General features: G+C 34.1%; 1 protein-coding gene, 1 long non-coding RNA gene and 1 other non-coding gene across 4 annotated transcripts in view; all 3 read left to right on the top strand.

Moving 5' to 3' along the window:
- Positions 1-12,904, top strand: part of LOC111045646 (roundabout homolog 2) — a 340,611-nt gene extending 327,707 nt beyond the window's left edge. The window contains exons 15-19 of the mRNA XM_039428107.1: positions 6,129-6,397; positions 7,617-7,764; positions 9,626-9,762; positions 10,889-11,128; positions 12,689-12,904. Of these exons, the coding sequence (XP_039284041.1) occupies positions 6,129-6,397; positions 7,617-7,764; positions 9,626-9,762; positions 10,889-11,128; positions 12,689-12,889 (995 nt within the window). The 3' untranslated portion in view covers positions 12,890-12,904. The remainder of the gene's footprint in view (positions 1-6,128; positions 6,398-7,616; positions 7,765-9,625; positions 9,763-10,888; positions 11,129-12,688) is intronic.
- LOC120351719 lies at positions 12,257-12,419 on the top strand. The gene has a single exon (XR_005571495.1). It is a non-coding gene; the product is annotated as a U1 spliceosomal RNA (small nuclear RNA).
- A 1,205-nt stretch (positions 12,905-14,109) lies between the features above and the next one.
- Positions 14,110-23,663, top strand: LOC120351315. Of its 2 annotated transcripts, none has more exons than XR_005571308.1 (2): positions 14,110-14,673; positions 19,840-23,663. It is a non-coding gene; the product is annotated as an uncharacterized LOC120351315 (long non-coding RNA). The 2 variants fall into 2 exon arrangements; XR_005571309.1 differs by having other exon boundaries at positions 14,642-14,719.
- The last annotated feature ends 2,109 nt before the right edge of the window (positions 23,664-25,772 follow it).

Below are 25,772 nucleotides of genomic sequence, written 5' to 3'. Positions count from 1 at the left end.
ATTAATGAGTAAGCTCTAGTTTCTCTATAAATTGGTACTGGTAGTGAAACAAAGTTGGGAGAGATCCAGTTACTTATTTCGTTCAGTACCTAATTGACAGATAAGGAGAAAGTAAGAATCTTCCACACAAGACTAGGATATATTATATAATCCATCACTCTCAACAGAAACACAATTGCAACAGTTCTCGTCGTATAATAGAAACTATGTCACTGTTGAGAATAATGTCGTCATGATCTCATTATTCATCTATTCAATACTATTAAAAACAGATACTTGTTTCTGGGGGTTTATTTCAAGCTGCATTCACACCATAGTTGTAAGCAAAGTATTGTCCAGAAATAGTTCTTTACAAAAATTTGTCAATTTTTGTGTAGAAACACAAGTAATTGTTGCTGTTTTTGCCCAGAGAGTCGACGTGGAGACGTGAACTTGTATTGAGGAAACATTTTGTTGGCAACTTTCTCAGAGTTTCCCACACTGAGTGGAATACAAGAGCAATATTCTCTTGAAAACGAAGATTCCCTCAAGTTGACGATGAAAATAATAGTCTATATTGCTGTGCTTTTCAATAAATTGACAACAAATCACCGCAATTCACTGAAAACTCAGTTGACAACTCTGGTGCAAACGCAGCGTAACGCGTTGTCATTAAACTGTAAAATACATTCAATTTGTAGTTTTTATTAATAAACTAGGTGGCCCGACGAACTTCGTACCGCCAAATAGTTAATGCATCACATGACAAACTTCAGCTGAATGCACACCTAAGGAGGCGCGATGCGGCATTTTGCATCCAGGTGCTTCTTGCTTATTGGTTTGAATGGAAGAACTCTCTCACACACACTGAATCGGTCATGGCGTGTAACGGTGTGATAAGACAATCTCCATAAGATCAACACTTTGTATCGCCAAGCCGCGCCTCCTCAGGTGTGCCTTAGCCTAAGGCCTTAGCTAAGGATGCCATGTTAATTTCCTGTCCAATAAAATTTCCAAGAATGCTACTTTCTCTTCTTGGTCTAATTCATTTTCCTCTACAAACACATTTATTTCTCTATCCTCTACTGAATTATATTTACTTTTGATTTGTAGGAATTGACATTTCTTACTATTTATTGTTAATTGCCTTTGCTTCAAGAATTGGACAATTGACTGTACTCCAGTAAAAGCATTTATTTCTAGACTATCTAATAAATAATTGTTAAAGATAAGCGATGTGTCATCAGCAAACAACAGAGCTCTGTGATCTTTTAACTCTTTTGGTAATGGTTCACATACAACAGAAACAGTAAGGGACCCAGAATTGAGCCTTGAGGTACTCCAGCCTGGACCTCCAGCTTTTGAGATTTGATTTTTACTATTTCATTCCCATCCACCTTGGTAAGCTCAACACACTGGTTTCTACCTATGAGATATGATTCAAACCATTTTAGTTCTATACCATTCACACCTACAGTTTTAGTATTTCCAATAATATTCTATGGTTCACACAATCAAAAGCTTTGGATAAATCAAGAAATATTGCGGCTGCCTTCTCACCTGAATCTATTATATCTATTAGTCTTTCAACAAGGGATACTATTGCAGTCTTAGTAGATTTCCCTTTCTGGAACCCATGCTGTTCATCACATATGAAATTAATTTCTTCCAGGTGCATCAATAACCTATTTAAAACTACTCTTTCAAAAATTTTACTTATTACATTTAGAATACTAATGGGTCTATAATTTTCAACTCTTTCAGAATCACCGCTCTTGAAAATTGGCAAAATTTTTCCTTGTTTCAGATCATCAGGGAAAATACCCTGCTCTAGTGAAGTATTAAGGAGATGCAATAAAGGGTCCAGTAATTCATTTTCACATTCTTTTAAAATTTTGCTTGAGACCCCATCCAATCCTACTGTTTTTTTGTTATTCAAATTTTTTATTATTCTTGACAACTCATCTCTTGATAATGGATGAAATTTAAATACCTTTTCAATTGGCTCAGCATTTAATGTAGTTGTATTATAAGTATTAGTGTTCAGTGACTTTTGGAGATTATATGCAACCTGTTGATAATATTTATTGAAAAAGTTACAAATGTCTATACTATCATCCATATAATTTCCATGTTCATCGATTATCCTAGGGACATTAGTAACTGTATCCTTTTGAGCTGCTCTCCTATTTCTATTAATTACCTCCCAAACAGCAGAGTTAAAATTGGTACTAGTTGTTAATATTTCAGCTGTTTTCTTACACTTAGCTTTCCTCACTTCTTTTGCATAGGTTTTCTTTAGACATTTGTATTTGACCTCACTCGGAACATCCCTCACTAATTTAAATTCCTCATAAGCTTCCCTAACAATATTTCTTTGAGTAAGGATATCTTCAGTTATCAATTCATCTACTTTGTTCAATTTACTTTTTACTTTGACTTTTTTTATCGGACAGCATACACTAATGTGAAATCTTAAAGTATCAATGAATTGCTTATATTTGTAATTTAGGTTACAACTGTTATAAACAATACTCCAATTTTCTTGAAGCAGTTCCTGCTTCAAACAATTTATATTTCCTAGCTCATATTGCTGAATTTCTTTCACAAAAGTTTTTTTTCTGCTTGGATTCTGGCCCTGCAACTTAACATCTAAAATTTGATAGTTATGATCTGATAGATCTGAGCTACCTAACCTGACATTACAACCTTCTATATTTGTGAGGATATTATCAATAATTGTCTGTGAAGTTCGAGTTACTCTTGTATATTCGTGGACCTTAATTTCTCAATTCTTGCATTATTCAGCCTATGTTTTTATTTGTTGCAGTTGCAAATCAAAAGTAACGGCACCAAAGTGGTAGCACAGATGTCGATGAATGTTTCGACCACGTCTATTCTGCTGAACAACCTGGCGTCGAATGGAATGTTGACGGTGCGAGTGGCTGCCTTGACGCGGGTGGGCATAGGCCCATACAGTGTGTCTATGCCCCTGGTGTTCAGTCGCCTCGGCCCATACTCGCAGCCCACCACTGGCCCAACGCAGACCTGGCTGGTGCTCATCCTCGCCTTCCTCGCAGTCATACTCCTGCTGGCAACTGTTTCCACGCTCTACGTCAGGAAGCGGCATGGGCTCACCAAGCATATCAGTCAGCTCAGTGGTAAGTCACCATCATAAACCTGGCAGAGTCATGACATAAATGTTTGGGAGACATATGGAATTGATGAAAAAGACGTGGGAATGAGACATTTAGATTGCTATAGTCCGTGCAAACCTCAGTTTGCAGCATGGGGGTTTATGGCTAATGTTATTTCAATATAACAATAAGAGCAAACTGTTGTCGCTTCTTAGCTGATTCTATCAAAAAGCCTACCCTCCCTTTTTTGAATGTGTAGAATCTCGCAGCACTGTAATTCATAAGAGCAATGCTGAAAAGTAAGGTTCGCACAGACTATAAGGTACATTGCTTTGGTTATTCCTTGCTTAACTTTTGATTCAAATGCTCCAAAATCAATATTTTTTTGATTCGGAATTCATGATTAATTAATAAAATGTTTATTAATGAGTAAGCTCTAGTTTCTCTATAAATTGGTACTGGTAGTGAAACAAAGTTGGGAGAGATCCAGTTACTTATTTCGTTCAGTACCTAATTGACAGATAAGGAGAAAGTAAGAATCTTCCACACAAGACTAGGATATATTATATAATCCATCACTCTCAACAGAAACACAATTGCAACAGTTCTCGTCGTATAATAGAAACTATGTCACTGTTGAGAATAATGTCGTCATGATCTCATTATTCATCTATTCAATACTATTAAAAACAGATACTTGTTTCTGGGGGTTTATTTCAAGCTGCATTCACACCATAGTTGTAAGCAAAGTATTGTCCAGAAATAGTTCTTTACAAAAATTTGTCAATTTTTGTGTAGAAACACAAGTAATTGTTGCTGTTTTTGCCCAGAGAGTCGACGTGGAGACGTGAACTTGTATTGAGGAAACATTTTGTTGGCAACTTTCTCAGAGTTTCCCACACTGAGTGGAATACAAGAGCAATATTCTCTTGAAAACGAAGATTCCCTCAAGTTGACGATGAAAATAATAGTCTATATTGCTGTGCTTTTCAATAAATTGACAACAAATCACCGCAATTCACTGAAAACTCAGTTGACAACTCTGGTGCAAACGCAGCGTAACGCGTTGTCATTAAACTGTAAAATACATTCAATTTGTAGTTTTTTATTAATAAACTAGGTGGCCCGACGAACTTCGTACCGCCAAATAGTTAATGCATCACATGACAAACTTCATCTGAATGCACACCTAAGGAGGCGCGATGCGGCATTTTGCATCCAGGTGCTTCTTGCTTATTGGTTTGAATGGAAGAACTCTCTCACACACACTGAATCGGTCATGGCGTGTAACGGTGTGATAAGACAATCTCCATAAGATCAACACTTTGTATCGCCAAGCCGCGCCTCCTCAGGTGTGCCTTAGCCTAAGGCCTTAGCTTATGATGCCCTATATTTTTATGAAAATTATCAACAATCAGTATTTACACTTATATCTCAATATGGACTTCCTATGTGCTTAGTTAGTTGTACAGCAGCTTGTATTTTTATATATAGTTTAATGCAGTTTGCTGGAAAATTGAATGGTATATCTCCTTGATTTTCCTTTATATCTCCTGATTTTCCCGTTCATATTCTAAATTTACAGCATGTCGAGTTCTACGACCCAAGTTTGGACGTCATTCGTACCGCAGCATTATTATTAGAATTAAAATTCTGTGAATAAGTAGAAAGAAAATAGGAAACAGATCTACCGACGGCTGTTGGATGACGCAATGATTATAACAGCTGATTTTTATTTCTGTGTGTGGCCAGCTCACAAATCTTCTCCCATAAGGATTACATCAGGACCTCCTGAATACCATTTATTTAGGAGGTCCCGATTACATGTAAACTTTGAAGGGCTGTGGGAAAAAGTTCTGAAGTCGGATCATAAAATAATTTAATAGGACATAAACCTGCTCCTGAACATAACGAACACAGCTAAAAAAATCTGGTGTGGCGCACTCACACAACTTTCCTTGCCGTTATGAAAATTGATCACCTGACGCTAGTGTTCCCGCGCATCTCAAGTCTACTATTCAAAGATTTGAGCCAACTGGTGACAGGGCAATAACGCTGAAGACTCACGAGGTGTGCTATCTCTTCATAGTGAATCATTTAATGGAATCAACAGTTGCCAACAGTTTGCAATTGGATAATCACCTTTTCCCGAATTTCGAGCTTATTTTGAATTTTAGGTGAAAATGTTACTGAACATTAGTTGTAGAGATTTTCTTGCTGAATCTTTTCCACTCGAAACTTTTTGTTTAAATTGTATCTGAAGCCTGATAATTGAGAATCTAAAATCAAACTTTGCATAGATGGGGCGGAGCTCCTGAAATTTTTACAGATATGTGACTTGTGGCAGTTGATAGAGCTTATCGATGACTATTCCAGGTATAACTTTAATCGAAATCGTTGGAGCCGTTTTCGAGAAAATCGTGAAAAACCCTGTATTTGACAACATTTTCGCCATTTTAGCCGCCATCTTGAATCGCATTTGATCGAATTTGTTCGTGTCGGATCCTTATATTGTAAGGGCCTTAAGTTCCAAATTTCAAGTCATTCCGTTAATTGAGAGATGAGATATCATGTACACAGACGCACATACACACACACACACACACACACACACACACACACACACACACACACACACACACACACACACACACACACACATACCAATACCCAAAAACCACTTTTTTGCACTCAGGGGACCTTGAAACGTATAGAAATTTAGAAATTGGGGTACCTTAATTTTTTCGGAAAGCAATACTTTCCTTACCTATGGTAATAGGGCAAGGAAAGTAAAAATCATCAACTTCCGTGCATACATAAAAAAGTTATTGAATGTCAAAATTTGAGACTAGATTTTTATTTATAAAGATTCTATAGCATTTTCTCTACCTTCCAATTATTGTTTTTCCTCAATTCATTTTTAATACATTTTTTTGTTGCCTACTGTTTGTGAAATTTTTATATCTTTTTTGAAATGAATAAATTAATTTAAAATATGTTTTTCATATTCAGTTCCAGTAATGAACTCTGGCGACCTGGTGCACGGCGGGGTGAAGGAGAGCCTTTGGATTGACCGCGGCTGGGGCCTGGGGGGAACGGGCGACGGGGACAACAAGGTGGTTCGCCTGGGGCCGGGGGGGTTGCTGTCGGCGGGGGGGCTCGCCGACCATGCTGACCACTACGCCGAAGTCAACACCCGCAGTCTCTCTACCTTCTACAGCTCGCACCCCACCCCCTATGCCACCACCACTCTCATCAATAAGACTGAAGAATACAATACGGTCAGTTCCCAACCCCACCAAACATAATATAGGTACCGATAGTAGGGTATACATACTATAGGGTATATTATTCGTAGGGTATATTATTAGGGTAGTTTTCCAACTGAATTCCAATAACATCAATTTGATCGCAATGAGAGTCCAATCTGACTAGGCGTCAAATCTACTATAATCTACAATTCCTTTTTGGACAATTTTTCAAAATTGGGAAGAAGTGAAGTTTTGAGGTGTGTCTGTTTCTACTTCCTATTGCTGTATTGTCTTGAGTATTCGAATTAATATATGATTGAATAGTATGAATTCATATTATTTTCTATAAGAAAATAATGTTTTTCTTACAAATTGGCCAATAAAACAATTCAATATAGCATCTCTGATGTATACAAATGAGATCAACTTGGAAAGATAATCAGATAATGATAAAAATAGGAGAGTGAAAAGCAAAAATCGCCATGGTTTTATTACCGTATAACTATTAATTAGTGTGTGTGTTTTTTTTTTTTTTTTGTAAACTAACTTAGGTAGGCTAGTCACTCTCAGCATTGAGAAATCCACAATTCTCTCGCTTCATCATCCAATCAAATTCTGATGATAATGTTGTCAGATTGAATCTCAATTAATTCTAATTGTAAAGAAGTTTGATATACGAGTATTATTTCTACCTCTGATAATATATGGAATAAAGTAATATAAGACATTGAGTGAAAATATTAGAGCCATGTGCATTATTCGGTAATTATAGGTGAGTAGGCCTATAAAAGGCCTACTAAATAAGTGAACTGATTTGGATCAATCAAGGATTTTAGGGAGTCCTATTATTGAAGTATTTCTAATGAATAGAAGTTTTGTTCTTTCAGGTACTGTAGTCTGGATCATGTAAATCATTGTTGAATAAATTTATAAAGTTATTTATGATTAGCAGGTAACCCGTGCTCCGCAAGGGTCTATTTTAAAACTTGACAAACTGAAAACTTGACGTAATTAAATCTTAAAGAATTGAAAATATGCCTTTAATCAACCTCGGTTGGTTAATAATCTATATGCAAAATTCCAAGTTAATCAGTCTAGTAGTTCAGACGTGATGATGCGTCAAACATAATTTTCCTATCCCGTACGTGTATAAGCCAGTTCTTTCCCTTATCATAGATAAGTAAAGATGAAGATGAAGTAAAGTAGCTAGTCAGGATGAGAATCACTCCAACCCGATTTCTGTTTACAGGAGACTGGACCATTACTGGTTCCTGTGTCCTTGAGTGCGTCTTCCAAAATGAAAAACTCGAATTCGTGTGAATCGAACTCACGACAAGATATCAATTGTCGAGATGAGTGTGCCACCGTTTCGAGTGTCGCCGCCGCCGTTGCTGCAGGTAACATCATATTACCTTATAGTTACATTTCATAGCTCATTCATACAATATACTGTATAGGCAATCATCCATTTCCATTGAATATAGGACTTTTATTCAATCACTCACCATCAACTTTAAATTTCCCTTGAATAATGGCTTGGTTGGTATTAATCCAATAGGTAGATAATTTGTATCACTTCTCAATTGAATAACTTTGCAATAATAATGAAATAATAACAGAAATAATCCGTCAAGTATAAAACACTGGATACTGGAATGTCGACTTGCAGACTATATTAATTGTGAAAAATATGAAAAATTCACTCACTGACTGGAGCATGCTTTTCAATCGCATGGGATTCATTGTCAACAATTGCCTACACTTGCTAGGTGTCTTCTGCAGTTTCCGTTCGATTAGAAGGTATTTGTGGTATAATGTGGTCGAATAATTTATTTGATTTGATCATTGAGAATGTTGCGTTTATTATTTGAAGACTGAGAAATAATTCATCCCACTCTCATGATCAAAATGAATAGAATATTAATATCAAACATTATTGAGACTTCACCTATCATTGAATTCACTATCAATTTATTCAATTCTATCAATTCAATAATTACTACAAGTATTGTGGACTATAATTTTCAATAATAAACTGCAATACTATTCAGCTTCACAAAAGTATTTTTGCATTGAAAATAGCTCATTTTTCATAGAAAATATAGTAGCATTATAATATCCACCTGTTGATTGGCTAATAATGCTTATATTTAACATTATCAGTCTCAATTTTTCTGGTGAAGCATTATAGGCCTAGGCCTATACAGAATGTTTCAGAAGTAGTGTCGAAGATTTAAGGGTATTGTTCGTGGGCGATAAGAGACTACTAATGTATTTTAAGTGTGCAAAACTCAACGGTTATCCTTATAGCTGCCATATTGTTTTTTTTACTTGGGAATTTTCATCTCAAGAACGAAATGTTGTATCGATCTGAAATTTGGCATGAATATTTATGCTATAAAGACTCAACTTTAATAAATAAAATAAAAAAAATTCTATGTAAAATTTCAAAATAGCGGCCATTTCACATTTTTGATTACAAAATTCACGAGAACCGTTCACTTTACAAAAAATTTACAAGAAACAAAAAAGTTGGAAAATTTTATCAAGATTTCAAGGATACTTTATTCATTTAGACTACTCGAAGAATAACAAAGAAATTAATTCTTTTCGTACGGCATGCATGACCACTTTTCACCATTTAAACATCGTCAATATTAAATTTTCAATTCCAATCTCATTTAAAAGTGACGCTTTGAAACTCGGTATGGCTCCATATGGCCATCCAACTGATTTTACAATGTTTGTCAGATGATCTTGTTTGTTCACTGTCATGCATGCAGTACGAAAAGGATTAATTTCTCTGTTATTTCGTGACCAATCTTGATAAATAAGGTATCCTTGAAATCTTGATAAAATTTGCTAACTGTTTTGTCTCTTGTAAATTTTTGTAAAGTGAACGGTGTTCGTGAAATTTGCAATCAAAAATGTGAAATGGCCGCCATTTTGAAAATCTACATCGAAAATTTTTTATTTTATTTTTTAAAGTTGAGTCTTTATAGCATAAATATTCATTCCAAATTTCAGATCAATACAACATTTCGTTCTTGAAATAGAAACTCCTAAGTGAAAAAACAAAATGGCAGTTATAAGGATAACCGTTGAGTTTTGGACACTTCAAATATGACATTTGTAGTTTCCTATCATTCAGGAACAATACCCTAGAATGTTCGACACTACTTCTGAAACACTCTGTATATTGCAAATAATGGTGCCAAATAATTTTTTTTTCAAATTTGATTGGTTCTGTTATTTCAGGTGAAGTTGGTCAGTTTGATAGGAGCTGTGATATCATGAACAAGCCAGGAATGATGGCACATCATCAATGGGGAGATTTCATGGCACCTTGTCATCATCAACAGCCCACACCTGCAGATACGAGGCAGTTCAATCAGGTAAGTTGAATCATAGAAGAAAGTCACTAATAACTGATGATTCCAGAACAAACTCCTTCTTGTAAAACAGCCCCGTTCACCAACCTCTATCAATGATCTCAACTTCAAACACTACAACAGATTACAACTCAATTGGTTCACTGATCAAGATTATTATAGCCTATCCTGTACCTATTTAATTGATTCATAATGCCACTCACTTACGTTTTATTATGGGTGTAATTTTTTGTGACTGATTACTCGCTAGACACATCATCCAATTTCATAATTCTCATCGAATTGAATCATCACGAATACGAGATGAAGACTTAACGATGCAAAATATCAGTTATTGGAATTTACAGCCTATTATGGTGCAGTCAATTATAGTGAGAGCGAAGATAGCTATATTATTGAAAAGTATACTCTCAGTTTGATACATGCGAAGAAATTTGAACCATTAAAGCCTCTGATGGTAGAGCTGAGAAGGATAAGTTCCTCTTCAAAACTGTTCTTATGTTCTATACAAAATATAGGATCATGATGGATATCTATCCTTACTGAAAAATAAACATAATGCATAAGCAAGCAATAATACGAAACAAAAAAGTTCATCATAATGATACTGAACAATAATATGATACACCTATAAATTCGGTCTATCAGAGCTCCATATGAGGGAGAAGTGGAGCTTTTCGCAATCGAAAATAGTGAATTATTTAATACAATGTTTGTCTGATGAACACAACATTTATATTGCCCTCAAATAGCTATGGAGATAGAATTATTGCTCTGAGTTAGGCCTATTTCATTTGTATTAATTCTCTAATATTGATTCTAACAATAATTATGTTGGAATAAGTTGATATCATAGTCGTATTCATTTGAATATCTGATTGGGTAGATAGATTTGAGCATCAATCAGTGTGGCCTTTTAAAAAAATTATTCTCTCAATACAAATTTTATTCAAATTCAAATGTATTTGTTCATTGTACAAATTCATACATACAATCACATAATATTTAATAATGTCGGCACTATTGTACAAAGATTTTATTTTCCCATAATACTTTCAGTCTAAGGCTAATTTGAGCTTTATTTTAAAAAAAACACTCAATCGAATCATGATTTGTGTTGAATGTGAAGGTTGGCAGCAACTGCGGATGCGGTAGCACGTTCACTTCGGCGAGAGACGGTAACAACGGCCCAGGTCCTGGCCCTGGTCCGGGGCCTCCACGCAGTGCCAGCAGCTGCTACACGCCCGTCTACATCCCCGGCCAGCCGGACAAGGCCTGTCACACACTGGCAGGCCACGGCGCACACACACTCGGCCTCTCCTCCTCCATGCACAGGCACTACCCGCCTCCCAATCAACAGCCTCCTCCTGTGAGCAAACATTCAACTATTGAAACATTTACTGAAGTGCCTTGATAGATATTTATCATATTTATTTTATATTTTATAAATATTTATCATATTTATTTTATATTTTATAAATATTTATTTCAACGGTCTTATGACCAGATTTTCTTTGACTAGTATGTTTTTGTGTGCGCCCATATATACCATACACTAATTATAATAATACTGTAGTATAATAACTAAAATTTGAATACAAACTTATTTTCTAATCATACGTACAGGAATTATCAGAGTAGAATACAATCTTATCAGAAAATCATTCACTTTTTACAAATAATTTCAATTTATCTAGTATATTCCATACTAAAATTTTAATATTATCCAGGCCAAGCTCGTATACTGGCTTGATTTTCTAGTTGTAGTTTAGTTACAATATTTTGCAAGGTCAGAAGAGATTGCAAAAATTACTTGTTTTATTTATAGCAATGATAATTTGCAAGCATTGTTTGGTCTTATCCATCTTTATTTATAACTGCTGTGGCGGGCATCGGCTGCTATACAGACAATTTTATGGTCTTGACTAACATTATAATAAATTATTAGCAGGCGTCGGCTAATCTATCATTATAGGGTATTATTGATAGTTTTCCAGATTTATAGCATGATTTACGTTATCTATAATAATTTGATACCGTAGGATTTTGTCGAGGTTCTTTCTTGTCTTGACTTTGGAAATTTAATATTGTTGATAATTCACTGTATTTATAATCCTTTATCTATTCTGAAACTTTTCTAATTTTTGGGAAATAATTTATCTCTAAAATTCACTATCTTATCTATTAAGTACTGATTCATACTTGACTGTAAGGAAATAAATGTCATTCTGCAAATTACTGTTAAACAAAAAAGGTTTCCTATTCTGTTGTTAGTGCAGAATTAGATTTGATTTGCAGTTATATAATATTTTGTATTATTACTTTCTACATTATTTGCATATTGCACCTTATACTTTTTTATGTAATTTATTCATAGGTAGCCTACCTTATTGTTAATTGTTCTTGTTTGACAATAAAATTTCAATTTATCAAGATGCATATAGGCTACAATACTCACTTACAGTATTATTATTAAGTACCGTATCAATAATTATCACTGCCAACCTGGCGTGGGGGTTACCGTGATCAAGAAGGCGGTTCCCCCAGGGCGAGGCCTTGTCATTGCACTTCGACTTGGTTGACCCCTGCGAATGCCCCAAATGTGGGCATCTCGGGCGCATAATTTTTACACTAAAAATGATAGTTTACTATCCATATTGACAATCTTTTTCATTCTGATGGTCTGCAATGGGTAGGCCTACCTGGGTACTCAGTGTTCAACACAGTAGGCTTCTCCTTTTGCAAAAGTCTTCATCAGCTCCTCCAGGAGCTTCAGGGTGATTCATATTAGTAATAAGTCATGTTAGCAGATGAAGTGAATAATATTGATTTCATATTCTATCCAATTCAATTCAAATCAATTCAGTTCATTTTCACATGAACTTACAAGTTCATACAAAACATTATTATTTCATTCTTGTGCTTGCAGGTTCCGTCAGATTATGGAGACGGCAATGACTCGACCAGTTGTGGAAGTGGTTCAGTGATGAGTTACAACTACCACAATTGTAAAAGACATCACGGTAACAATGTTTCGCAATGTAGTGAAAATACCCAGGATTCCTACTATGAGAGCGCTTCTCTACTAAGTTGCCATCCGATCTACAGGTATAATATAATCTTCCATTGATTTATCAGTTTTTTTATCTTGTCCAAATGTGGAGAGGATGAACAATATGAATAGAAATACTTACGCAAATAAATAATAATTGGAAGCTTTTAATAAATGACAACATTTTTTAATGTTTTATAGGATATACCTTCAATGTCATTAAATTTCAGTTATGTAGGCCTAATCAATTTCTACTAAATTTAAAATCACAATTAAGGGTACTATCATCAGGGCTGCCCACAGAGGGGGGAGTGCTTAGACGCAGACTGTGATGCTCTTTACATTTTTGATGGTGGGGGGCTCAAAATCAAATCTTGGGTGGGGGGGTCCCGGAAAAAGAAAAAGGTCAGCGGATTTTAGAATGACCAGGTACTGACGACATTTTCTGGGTTTCTAATTCAATGAGGGGAAATAATTATTTATTATTTCAGGGGGGTGCGTTCATGATATTGAGGGGGTTTTCGCCCCCTGATTTGCTAGCAGTATAAAACATTCAATGATGACAAATAGTCTTCTCTCTCCTTTCTAGAAGGTCTGGAAGAGTGTAAAGAATCACTGTTATAATAAAAAATAATTATATGAATAATCCATCATTTCATGAATGCAGTAGGCCTCCGATTGCGCATACCTATCCGCATACCTATTGGAGTGCGCATACCTATCCGCATAAGTATAGATATGCGCACTCCAATTGAAAACAATGCATGAAATCTAATAATCCGATCCGTCCGATGCGTGCCATCCGTCCGATGACGATCTGTGTGCGTCTACCTTTACTCATCACTATTCCCAATTACCGTACTATTAAAATTTGCTCATTCTAACTATTGAGAGTTGAATAGGTTATTTATACGAGCGGGTGGAAGAATATTTTAAAATGCAATATTATTGCAATTTCAATATTTTATTATGACTTCCTCTGTAATTAAACCTGCTAATTAAGCTGTAAGCACTCTCACCTCGTGTTGCATCAGTGTGATTTGACCCTGACTAAGGATATGAACGAACTCCTACTTCAATGTAATATGATTTGGAAAATAAAATTTATTGGAACTGACTTTCATTACGCAAAGATATATTGAATCAAGATTTATTCATCACATAAAAATTATGGAATTTTCAAGAAGGTTTATTTTTTTATTAATCTTGAGACTAAATTCGGTAGATTAGAATAACTTTAGACTTTGATACGCTTGACAGAAGTTGCATTCAGTTTCAAGGAATTATGTTCTGAAATGAAAACACAAATTGAAATTGTCAACCACTCTTATTATTATGAAATACTATAATGTAAAAAGAACCTGGTTTCGTGGCTTGAAACCACTGAAGATGTGTGGCTGGTAAAGCCACGAAACCAGCAGGTTTTGTTTATATTATAGGCCTAGTGTTTTATAATAATAAAATTGTTTTAAAATTTCAATTTGTGTTTTTATTATGGAAAAGTACCACAGCATCACTCAACACAACTGTAAGAGTAATGTTCTGTTTGAATTTCAAGCTGACGAAGCTATTACTATCACCAAAGAAATAAATAGTTTTAAAAAAATATTGAAGAGGAGCATGAAGCATACGCCTACTAGTGAATTAACTCTACTCTCATTTTTTTTTCTTTCAACTTGATGACCTTCATCAGTACCGTATTGTTAAAAATGTCAAGCATCATCATCAAGTGCGTTTGTATAATTATTCAGATTTCAACGCTGATTAGCACTCGTAATCATTCTCACACTTTCTCGTGTGAATTTCTCTCACATTAGTTTTTCAATTTTATCAGCTTACATGATGGCGGTTGTACGATAAAAGTGAGTACTGGTACCGTAATTAGTGAGCTATATTATTCAAAATAGAGTAAGGAATTTATATGGTTATGTAGGAATGCATGAGTATAAATTAATATTGTTGCTGTGTATAAAACAATATGCAAAATATTATTCCATGTGGATGTCACTACATTTTTTTTTTTGGTTTCATCCTTCATTTTTTCATAAATTCAATTAAATTGAATTTTTAACTTTTGTTATGATGTATCTTGTAAAATTGATCAGTATCGCTTTTACGAATATTGTAATAGTTTTGAAACCATGACGATTATAATGAACCAATGTTTTTGTTCGATCTCCTCCATCACAATCACAATTAAGGAGAGCTTCCAATTATTTGAGTTATCAGCAAGTTTGAATACCTATTCAATATTAATAAGAGTTGGAATATTGAGCTTGCAAATTAATTTGTATGGAATATTAATACTTCAATTCCATTATCAATAGTTCAATCAATCTCAGTTATATTAATTTTCACATTGAGTTATGATTTTGAAGATTATTTCCACCATCCTCAGAACGTTTTTCCATCTCATGAGTAATCTCATACCACCTTGACTTCTTTTTGAGACACATAAATGTTTTCTTTAGTACTTGAACAGACTTAGAATCATTCAGTAATTCAGCCATTATCAGTAAATTCAGTTCTAAGATGTGATGTTAAATGAGTGTATTGAAGTAGATAGTAGAAAGCTGCCTCATTCTTACCGTATGTCTGAAGTAAATCATGTGTGTATATAGAATTTATATAATATATAGTTGTACTGGTAGCATGTTATAGAATTGAAGTGCAAAAATCCTCAATAAAGAACTGTACCGTTCCTGAGCTATCGATTTATCTTTTAAGAACATAAATGAGTACAATTCTGATAAACAATATTGTAAAAATAAAGTCATTATTAAACTCTGATTATCTACCGCCGTGTAACTCTAAAACTACCTACTGTATCTACTCGAATAAAATTATGTTTGGTTAAATACGGTACTTGAACAACATATTTAGCTGAGTATTCATTATGCCTGATGATTATAACATTACTAATAAAATTATTTTGGCATTGTGGATATTTATATAGGGTAAAACCCAAATGAATAGTGGCATGGATCCGGACGGTCAAGGCAGAACAATACAAACGTGAGACCCTTTGGCAGGCAAGGGTACGGGTACATAAGCAACATTTTTGGTTCTATGATTTTTCGATGAGGAATAATAAACAAGAGTTTTCTATCTACCTCGCACACTGCAACCTATGATTGTTCAATTGTGTTGGCTGAGTGCAGTGAAGCATGAATGGCCCGATCACCACGTTTTTTCCCCTCGTAGACGATAGCACATCTAGGAAACGTTTTAGACCGTAGAACAATGATAAGGTGAATCTTCTCCAACACAAAATTTTTAGAACCTGAAATTTTAATTATATTTTATTTTTTCCCCTAATGTTATCACATATTTCTACATGTCTCACTGAATTTCAAGATAGTTGATTTTCCTCCTGCGACGAAATTTAAGCTTCATATAGTATTTCCTCTCAACTGATCTGTAATGGACAAATATTGGGTTATTCATGCTTCACTGCACTCATCCAACAATATGTAACAACCACAGGTTGACAGGTGCCACATAGATAGAAAAACCTTGTTTTCTATTGTAACCATCTTCTAACCGTTTCAGTTGAACAAAAATGTTGCATTAGTATGTGTCCTCGCCCTTAACTGCCAAAGGGTCTCACTGTTTTAGAGTCCCCTCTTGACTGTTTGGGGTTTACTCTTTATATAATTGATATTGATATTTATAGTTATTTAAAAAAAAATCTAATCAATTTTGCATGATGAGCTCTAACAATGTACAAGACATGACGTTGAAATGCATCAAAACTACCTACCGTACCACTCAGGGGTGCCCACAAGGGGGGGCATGGCGCAATTTGCACCATTAACATTTTTGGGGGGGCATGATTTTTTATATTTTATGTCAACATTTAGAATCATGGCTGAAAAGTCAAGGTATTAAATAGAGATATCCCAATGTAGTTAATTTTAATACTTTTTCTCACCTTTACAATAAGCTTATTATATTTTTCAAAGTGTAACTCAATACAAAGCATAAAAAATAAAATTGATAATATTTTGTATGCAGGAATTTTATTAATCTTAAGCCTATGAGTTTGAAAGTAAATCATTGACAAAACTAAATTATAACTTCATCATCCACTATTATTCTGATTCCCTCTGCTTAGTTTTAATTTTTAATGGTCCTGAGTTTGAGTTTCCTTGCTGTTGCAACCTAATTTTCTTGAAAGCACAATGATAAGTTAAATTGAAATGTAGGCTACATTTTAATCTAATAATTATTTTAATTTCGAAGGCGTTTCATGATGATATTAATGTCTCTGAAATGGGAATGCAATTATAAACAACATCGCAAACTCTAGTGAATTTGACAGAAGAAAAAACTTCTCGTCAAAATTTTTTGAAAAATATCAAATGAAGCCAATTCAAATCTTTCAAATTTACACCCTATTTACCACACATTAATCAACTAATTATTGTAATACTTCTTTACTTTTTTCTGTTTTGTATAATAAATAGTCCAGTCAAATGGTCGTTTTTCAGGAAACAGCCCGAAAGAATTTTTCGCGATGGTTCTATATGTATTTTGGGGCGCTGAATTCTATTCTGAAATTTGCTGACACGCCAGAGGGCGGCTTCACCCCAAAACACCCAAAATTTCGGACTTTTTCAAGTTTTCCATTTAATCTTGAGAACCTTCAACTTTTCGAGGAAAAGCATTCTCTAAAATATTGAAGATAATAAAATTTCCAATAAATTGAGTGGTCGCGCAGAACTCTACGATTTTTGATTCTGGAGCTAAGAGTTCTCAAAAAAGGGGTATTTTATAAGTGGTTTTCAAAATTATGCAAACCTACCACTTCTACCCTATACATCTAGGATCTTTTTCCAGTAATGATAGAAAGCCACACATCACGTGAATTAACAATATTAATTCTGAACAGAATTCCTTAGAATTTTTGAATTTAGTAGAGGTGGTAGAGGGAATACACCCAAGAATAGAAAATCATGTCCTACAGCCAAAATTCAAATTCTCATTAGGCCTATACCTTTTCATGGCCTTCCTAACAAAAAATAAACATATTTCGGCTGAAATCACCTTACGAGGGCTATGTTCTATGAGAATCACTCGTTAGATTTCAGTATTTCCCAGTGGGGGGCACACATAAGGATACGTCCAGGATCAAAACTTTAATCACTTATAACTTTTGACTGAATGATCACATCTCCTCGTACTACAGCTCGTTCATATCAGCTCGTCAAGGTGGTTGAGAATCATGTATCATATCACTAAAATTTGTTAATAAAATAGGAAATTCCTCCTTTAGTGTATTGTAGCCCATATTTCAATGCATAGAAAAATGACTGATTTCTATATTCAAAACTGTGTGTCTCGGTAACTCAAAATTATACTTGGTCTTGATTTAAAGAAAAGAATCAGCTCTTTTATGTGAGGTGAATGATTTTTGTAAAAATATAATCGTGAATTAAGATACGTTTGTTTCAAAAAATCAAGAAATTTGCGATATTTTTCTCATTTTCACAGTCTCGACAGTTTTTCGATATAAGCAGTAATGCAAGATCAATTTAAGGCAACTCAGCTTATAGAGCATGAAATTTACTCTCATTTAAGACCAATCGCAAGTTTCTATCATGTATTGTACTCATTTTAGAGACTCTTTAAAAACAGTAAATGAGAAAATGAAGATCATCATTCAATTTGGCTGTAACTTTTGAACTGTATTGAAAACAGAAGTATAATCCATGGGAGTGAAAAGAAGAGAAAATTCATCACAACCTCGATTACTTTTAGGATTTTTTATGTGAATTCTTCCACAAGATACGCAACGTTGCATATGCGAGACTGTGAAAATGGGGGAAATATCACAATAAATTTCTCGCACATTTAAAGTTGTGTAGGTATCTTGTGGAACACTTCAGATAAAAAATCCAAAAAGTAGTCCTGCGCGACCACTCAATTCATTGGAAATTTTATTATCTTTAATATTATATAGAGAATGCTCTTTCTCGGAAAATTCAAGGATCTCGAGATAAAATGGAAAACTTAAAAAACGTCCAAAATTTTGGGGGTGAAGTCGCCCTCTGGCGTGTCAGCAAATTTCAGATTAGAATCCAGCGCCCCATAATACATATAGAACCATCGAAAAAAATTGGAAAACTTTCGAAAAAAAAACTTTTTATAAGTAACCTTAGCATTTAAAAAGCAAAGCCTCCCTTACTTATCTTTAATATCCTATTGAAATATTTGTCATGTAGTTTTCCTGATGTAATGTAGTACTTTTTAGTCCTCCCGAACAAGAACGGGTGCACTGCTAGTCTCAAAAATAATATCAAAAAGATACTTTATTTCTATTTTAAAAGAGGTAAGAAACGATGGTATATATTTTTACAATATTATGAAAACAGAAAGAACTCCTCACAAGACCAAAGGTAAATAATGTCCTTTGTAAATAATTAAAATGTGAGATGTGAATTTTATTGTCATACACTGACTAATGTTAAAAACTAAACGGTTGGGAATTGGGGTACTTTGGGGGGGGCATTACACTTGGATTGGGGGAGGCATGCGCCATTGCCCTTGGGGGGGCTGGGCACCCCTGGTACCACTAACCGGACTATTATATCCCAATAAATATCATGGAAATCGATTTGTAGGCCTATACATCTTTCAATGTGGATCCAAACCATATATTTTCATGGATTTAACTGCTAAATTAATATGAATTGAAATTTGAGAATCTGGAAATACCAATTCAATGAACAACACAGCCTATATACGGTATTTCTATATTGAAAACTTGATAAGTAGGACAACGTACTGGTTAGATTTGTTGTTATTGGATAAATTATTTCTAGTTGTGATCTTACTATTATGATAATTATTCTCCATTTTCAATACTACTGTCTACTACATATTTGATCCACATCAAATCAAATCTGATTTGTAATAGGTAGGTGTTTTTAAACAATGTGTTCGTTTTTCATGAGCATTATCTTTCAAATTATTCAAATATAAGGCTCCTGAGCTAACTTAAAAACTTATAATATATGTTTCAGAAGCGAATGAGAAACCAGAAGACTGGAAGCAGTGTGACGAAGACTGCAGTAGTTCAAGAACTTGTTGCTCATGCAGTGAAACAGCATCACTGTACGCTCAACCGCTCCCCCAACTGCAAGATGACAGCTAACCTGTGACTGCCGCCGCCGGCACTGATTAAGGCACTAAGCCGTCCGTCAGATTGTTTCATAATGGCTTTGTTGAATTCATAACATCTTATTTTAAATCTTACACAATTTGAAACACCTGAAGCTGTTCTAGGCCCCAACTAAACGGGCATCTAATGCGCTGAATTTATTTCGGGTGTTTCTTCAGGACTCCTATGGGGGGCGTCAGTTCTGGTCGTATAGTTTACTCTATAAGAGCCAATGCATACGGCTCACAAGCTTGAGAAATTCAGCCCATCTGAGACGCCTGTGTAGGTGGAGCCTATATAATATGCACCCATAAGTTATGTTATAATATGACCAAAATTGGAAAGGAACGCTGATCTATTATATAGTAGCCCAAGCCACTGCTACCTCCAGTTGAATACAGTATTTAGTTCAGTGCCCACTCAACTCCACTATCCACAGCCCAATCATTACTGAATGTAAATTGTGGATCACAATAAATATTATCAGAACCGATTATTGTCCACCGATTGCATATTTTAATGGCAGTTATTAATTTGTAATTACGGAATGTTGTGTAGATGTGCGTGTGTGTTAGTTGTGATCATTTTTTTGTAATGAACATAATGCAAAAATTGAATCTAGTCAGTGGTCTAATGATGTTTTTCAAAGTAGATGTCTCCATTGGTTTAATTAAACGGTACTATTAGTTCCTTCACCTTCATACAGTATTACATTCCATCTATTCATTCATAATATAGTAGTTGCACAGATCCATTTTTATCTTGAACATTTCATGCATTGAAAAACCACAGTATACGAAAAATACAGTAGGTACATTCTATCAACAAATCTCATCAATGTTGGCTAATTTGTATGGGAAATTCGTGGTAGATTGGTTAAAGTAATTTATTGTAACATCTCGATGGTTGAAAGGTATAGCTATCCTTGAACAAGTTTTTTGTGCTGAGTAAAAAATATATAGACCCAAAGTAGAAATCAGTAGAAATGGACAATATTTTATCAATATATTATAAAAATTGCATCTTTATCTTATCGTTATTCAACAAAAAAAAACAGTAGGCCTACCATAGGAAAAAACTACTGAAGATGGCCATAGGCGACGCTAGTATATAATGCATGTTCTATGCTTTTCAGAATTCATTTGATATCCATTTCATAATAAATATATTTTATAATGATCCAGTAATTGGTTATTTCAGAGTACCTACCGTATACTGTGCTGATTGAAAAATATTTATTTCCGTAGGCCTATAGTTCTCAAAAACTTTTGTAAAGCTTCAGGACGATTTTTATATTGTCACACATGTATTGGCATCCTCAGGTGATTCAGCTTCTGCCAAAAAACTTGTTCATTGAGTAGCCTACTTGGAAAATTTGCATAGACTACAATATTGGATTCCCACTCTAAACCGTCATTTTTTATGATCAGAAGTCAAGTGAAACTCAAGCGGTTGTATAAAGAACGCTAGATTTTTAAAAGATAATAACTTAATGTAACATAGTATAGATTGTACTGATGAGTATATTATGTAGTATATAAAATTATCAATAGCTTGTAAGCTACAAAAATGCATACTTTGTAAATAGAATATGCTCAAACATTAGAAAACAGCCATGTAAATACCTGGAATTTTGATTGAGTACCGTATAAGTTTGATTGTGGAGAATGCCATTCATGGCTAAACATTAAAAGCTTTTCAATAAGCTTGAATACATAAGTTAACATGATAATTCATCTTCAATTCGATGTTTTGAATTATGTGCGACTATACTAACATTGAAAACTATCTACTCTACCAGTAAGATATTTTGTTATCTTCATATTGTACATCATGAATTTAATTTTCATGTAACCATTCATATTTTTCTATGGATGATGTATATGTTATTATTCTATCCTTCAGCATCTAATCATTTCTCATCCAACTTTATTTATTATATTATATTGCAAGCATATGAGAACAAGTGTTCATAATGCAGGAAATTTACGATTAAGTATGCTATTGTGAGTTTTATTTTTGAAACGTTATTCAATTCAACTGGAACAGAATGGTCATACTTATTATATGAAACAAATTAAAAGGCATAAGTATACCAATTACTAAGTACCTACCGTACCAGTGTTTGTTAGCGATGCATAGTAGGCCTGCTGCGTATTTATAGTAGGCCTATTGTAATAACAATAATTTCCGATATCCTTCCAAAGAAAATAATTTTAAAATTTGAAGAAAAAACTAACTCATTACGTATTGAGTCATATAATTATTGAAAATTGTTCTGTGTGCAGGTATAGGCATTATTGAACCCGTACTGCTTTAAACCATAATTTATATCTCTCATCGGATTGGTCTACCAGTCGGATTGAAATTACATTATTCCATTTCAATGTATTATTGTAAAACCTTTTTCTATTCGAATGCTTTCGTAATTTAAAGTGTGATTCCGATATCTTCAATCTACACAGAAAATAATACAATCATATAGGCTTCGGTACAGGCTACTTATAATACTATTTTAAGACTTGGCCACAGAAAACAATAAGGAGACTAAAACATTTTTTTTCAATTTTGCCCAGATGTGCAAGTACCATATCAGAAAAATAAAATCAAACAATTCTCAATTATAAGGAATAAGAATCTCTTTTCTCTGTATTACTCGCCCTGGATGAATATAACCCCATAGAGATTTTCTTGTGCACATCTTCTGCCGTTGATAACTCACTTGAATGCTAAGTAGCTTCCTGTTCCAGTGTCTATTTAACATTCTTGCGCTTAGAACTCTACTGCCTCTTAAGGTTTTTATGTTAAATAATTTTTTTAGGCTGTGGTCTTATTCACAATACCTCTAATAGGTATTGAAATCTAATTATTTTGAGTACAGTATTATTTGTTTTTTTCTCAATTTTATCTTCATGAGACTACATTTCTGACCAATTTGGAAATATAAAAGATCACACTATAATTTATAATAATAGGGTTCAACAATTAATTTCTATAATAAGTTCATCAATACTTATTACACAAATAATGATATTACACAAAAATGTATCCCAACTCTGACACATTTATCTTGGATTGAAATAATTTTATTAAAATAATTATAGCAGTGTACCTATAGTATATTCTTTAAAGTGTTACAAATCTCTCTATGAACTGATTTGTAAATATAATTATTTCAGGAATGCTAAAATATACTGGAATCAAATGGGGTCATATTGACCCCGCGTGATTAAAAATAGAACAAGATTAGAGGGAGTAATTCAGAGTTAGGATAATAGTTTCGCTTTATTGTGTTGAACGTCCATGTACCTCAAGATTTACCAATATCATGCATGTTATTTATTCTCAACTCCTTCACACACAGTGTACGGTATTGTTGTTTATGTGCCATACATATATTTTATGTTGTATTATGTATGATGATAAGATTTATCGTTCACTTCCAAAGTATATATTTCATAGAGCAGTTACTAGTGATATAGTGATGTGAAGTCTGTATTAAAAAAGCTCATAAGTAACTAATTTAATATCCGTTAATGTGAATATGTAGCTTTGTATTAGTCTTATAAGCGAACGTTTTATTGAAAGAATATGTAAATAGACTGTTATTATTTATTATGGCATTTCATGTACATTTTGTATTTTTTAATTTGTTATAGATTTAATAATAAAATAGATGCAATTCTGTGTTGCCTATAAACTTTTTTTTTAATTCCAATTGATACCTGGGTCTTGATGGAAAGTATTGTATAGCCTACATTATCCTGCTCAGTGGTTTTAGAAATATTATGTCATTGACATCGTTCCAAATACTAATTCATTACTTTCACTTAATGAAACTTATTATGTTACGTACAGACTTATGCGCCACGAACACGTCGTGTTTTTCACTTTCTATCAGCTGATGCTATGCTTATACCTGCATCTTACTCTTTCAGTGGCAAATATCTTACTGTTTCATTTATTTGTGGCGAATATGTCAAGTCTAAATACGTGGTGCATAAAACATTAACTTCACTGTTCGATTTTCTGAGACACAATTCCCTTAGAAATTGTTTTCAAAACCAAATGAAAGCTTTCAAAACAAGTGTCCCATTTGTATAAGCATTGGAAATGTCATTCATTTGCAGTGGCTTAACAACGAAAAACTAGGATAAATACCAAATATCTTGTGTATATGCACAAGATAAAATGGATAATAGCGTTTTTGTTATTGGTTTCCACTATATTCTGAAGTGTGATATGTGCCGTGGTGACACATCAGCTCTAATATTAATTGATATATTTATCGATAATGGATAGCCTATTATATGTAATACCGCCATAGTTAAAATATAGCATAGGAAGATATGCCATAGAATGGGGCGTTTATGTTCCAACTTTCACTGTTAACTCAAACCGATACTCCTCGTAGTTCTTTTTCGTGAAGCTAAAAGTGACGCTGGTAGTCTCTATCATAGTGTGCCATTCTTTAATACACTCTCACCCGGCCTTTATGCTTCATTCATTTATAATGTATCCTTACCGAAATGAGACCAATGTTTTTTTACCAGATCGACCACTAATTGAAATTGAGTCACAAGAATTGGCATTCAAGATTTATATTATTTCATGTATTGTTTGATCCGAAAAAATGTATATAATAAGTGTTGAGAGAATATCACAATGATAACTATTCATTGGCTGGACAGTGAATAGTCTTCTAGTTCGTACTGCGTAGAGACTAAGATAGCAAAATACTATCTTCAGATAGGTCATTGAAGTAGGCCAATTTTTATTCCTTCTACCATCTATAAAAATAAAAAATCAATATATCTTAGCCTATATTGATAATAGTTGATTCAGTTTTATGAATGTGTTTGAATGTTAGTTTCCTTAAACAAAATGCACCAGCACCTTTTACTAGAGCACGGTACTCACAAGTTTCCCAATTATGATCAAAGGGTGTAGTTTCCACCGGGTAAAAAAGGATAAGTGTCTTTGTAATATATCTGAGTGAATCCCCCCCGTGAAAACATTTTATTTTGTGAACTTATGTTATGTTTGAAGGAAAGGATTCAATGATCCAACAAAGGTTCAAAGAACCTCACACGTCAACCGAAGCTCTATTGTTCTTTATTGTATAATAATGTGCACTTAGGTAAAATGATGAAATTTAAGACTAAAAGTTATTTTGGAGCTATAATAATTATAGCATGCTATTACCTTGAATGAGTGGACCTACCCATGATTACCCATTATTTTGTAGTACCTGATATAAAAAAATTGAATGACATAAAATTCTATTTCATTGCATTCTATTATATACTAGCTGGCCCGACGAACTTCGTACCGCCAAAGTTAATGCATCTCATGACAAACTTTAGCTGGATGAACACCTGAAGGAGGTGCGATGCGGCATTTTGCATCCAGGTGATTCTTGCTTATTGGTTTGAATGAAGGACTCACACACACTGAATCGGGCATGGCGTGGAACGGTGTAATAAGGCAATCTCCATAAGATCAACACTTTATATCACCAAGTAGCCGAGCCTCCTCAGGTGTGCTTAGCCTTAGCTTAATCTGATGCACATTTTTATTAAAATTATCCAACAATCAGTATGGTATTTAAATTTATATCTCAATATGTATTTCCTTTGTGTGCTTAGTAAGTTGTGCAGCAGATTGTATTTTAGATATAGTTGAATGCAGCTTGCTGGGAAATTGAATGGTATATCTCCTTGCTGCTGATTTTCCCTTGCATATTCTAAATTTAAAGCATTTCGAGTTCTACGACTCAAGTTTGGACGTCGTTCG

Source organism: Nilaparvata lugens, chromosome 5 (genome assembly GCF_014356525.2).
Source record: "Nilaparvata lugens isolate BPH chromosome 5, ASM1435652v1, whole genome shotgun sequence".
In the NCBI taxonomy this organism is placed as follows: Eukaryota; Metazoa; Arthropoda; class Insecta; order Hemiptera; family Delphacidae; genus Nilaparvata; species Nilaparvata lugens.
Note: the sequence above shows the minus strand (reverse complement) of the source record. Positions and strands in the feature narration are given on the sequence as shown.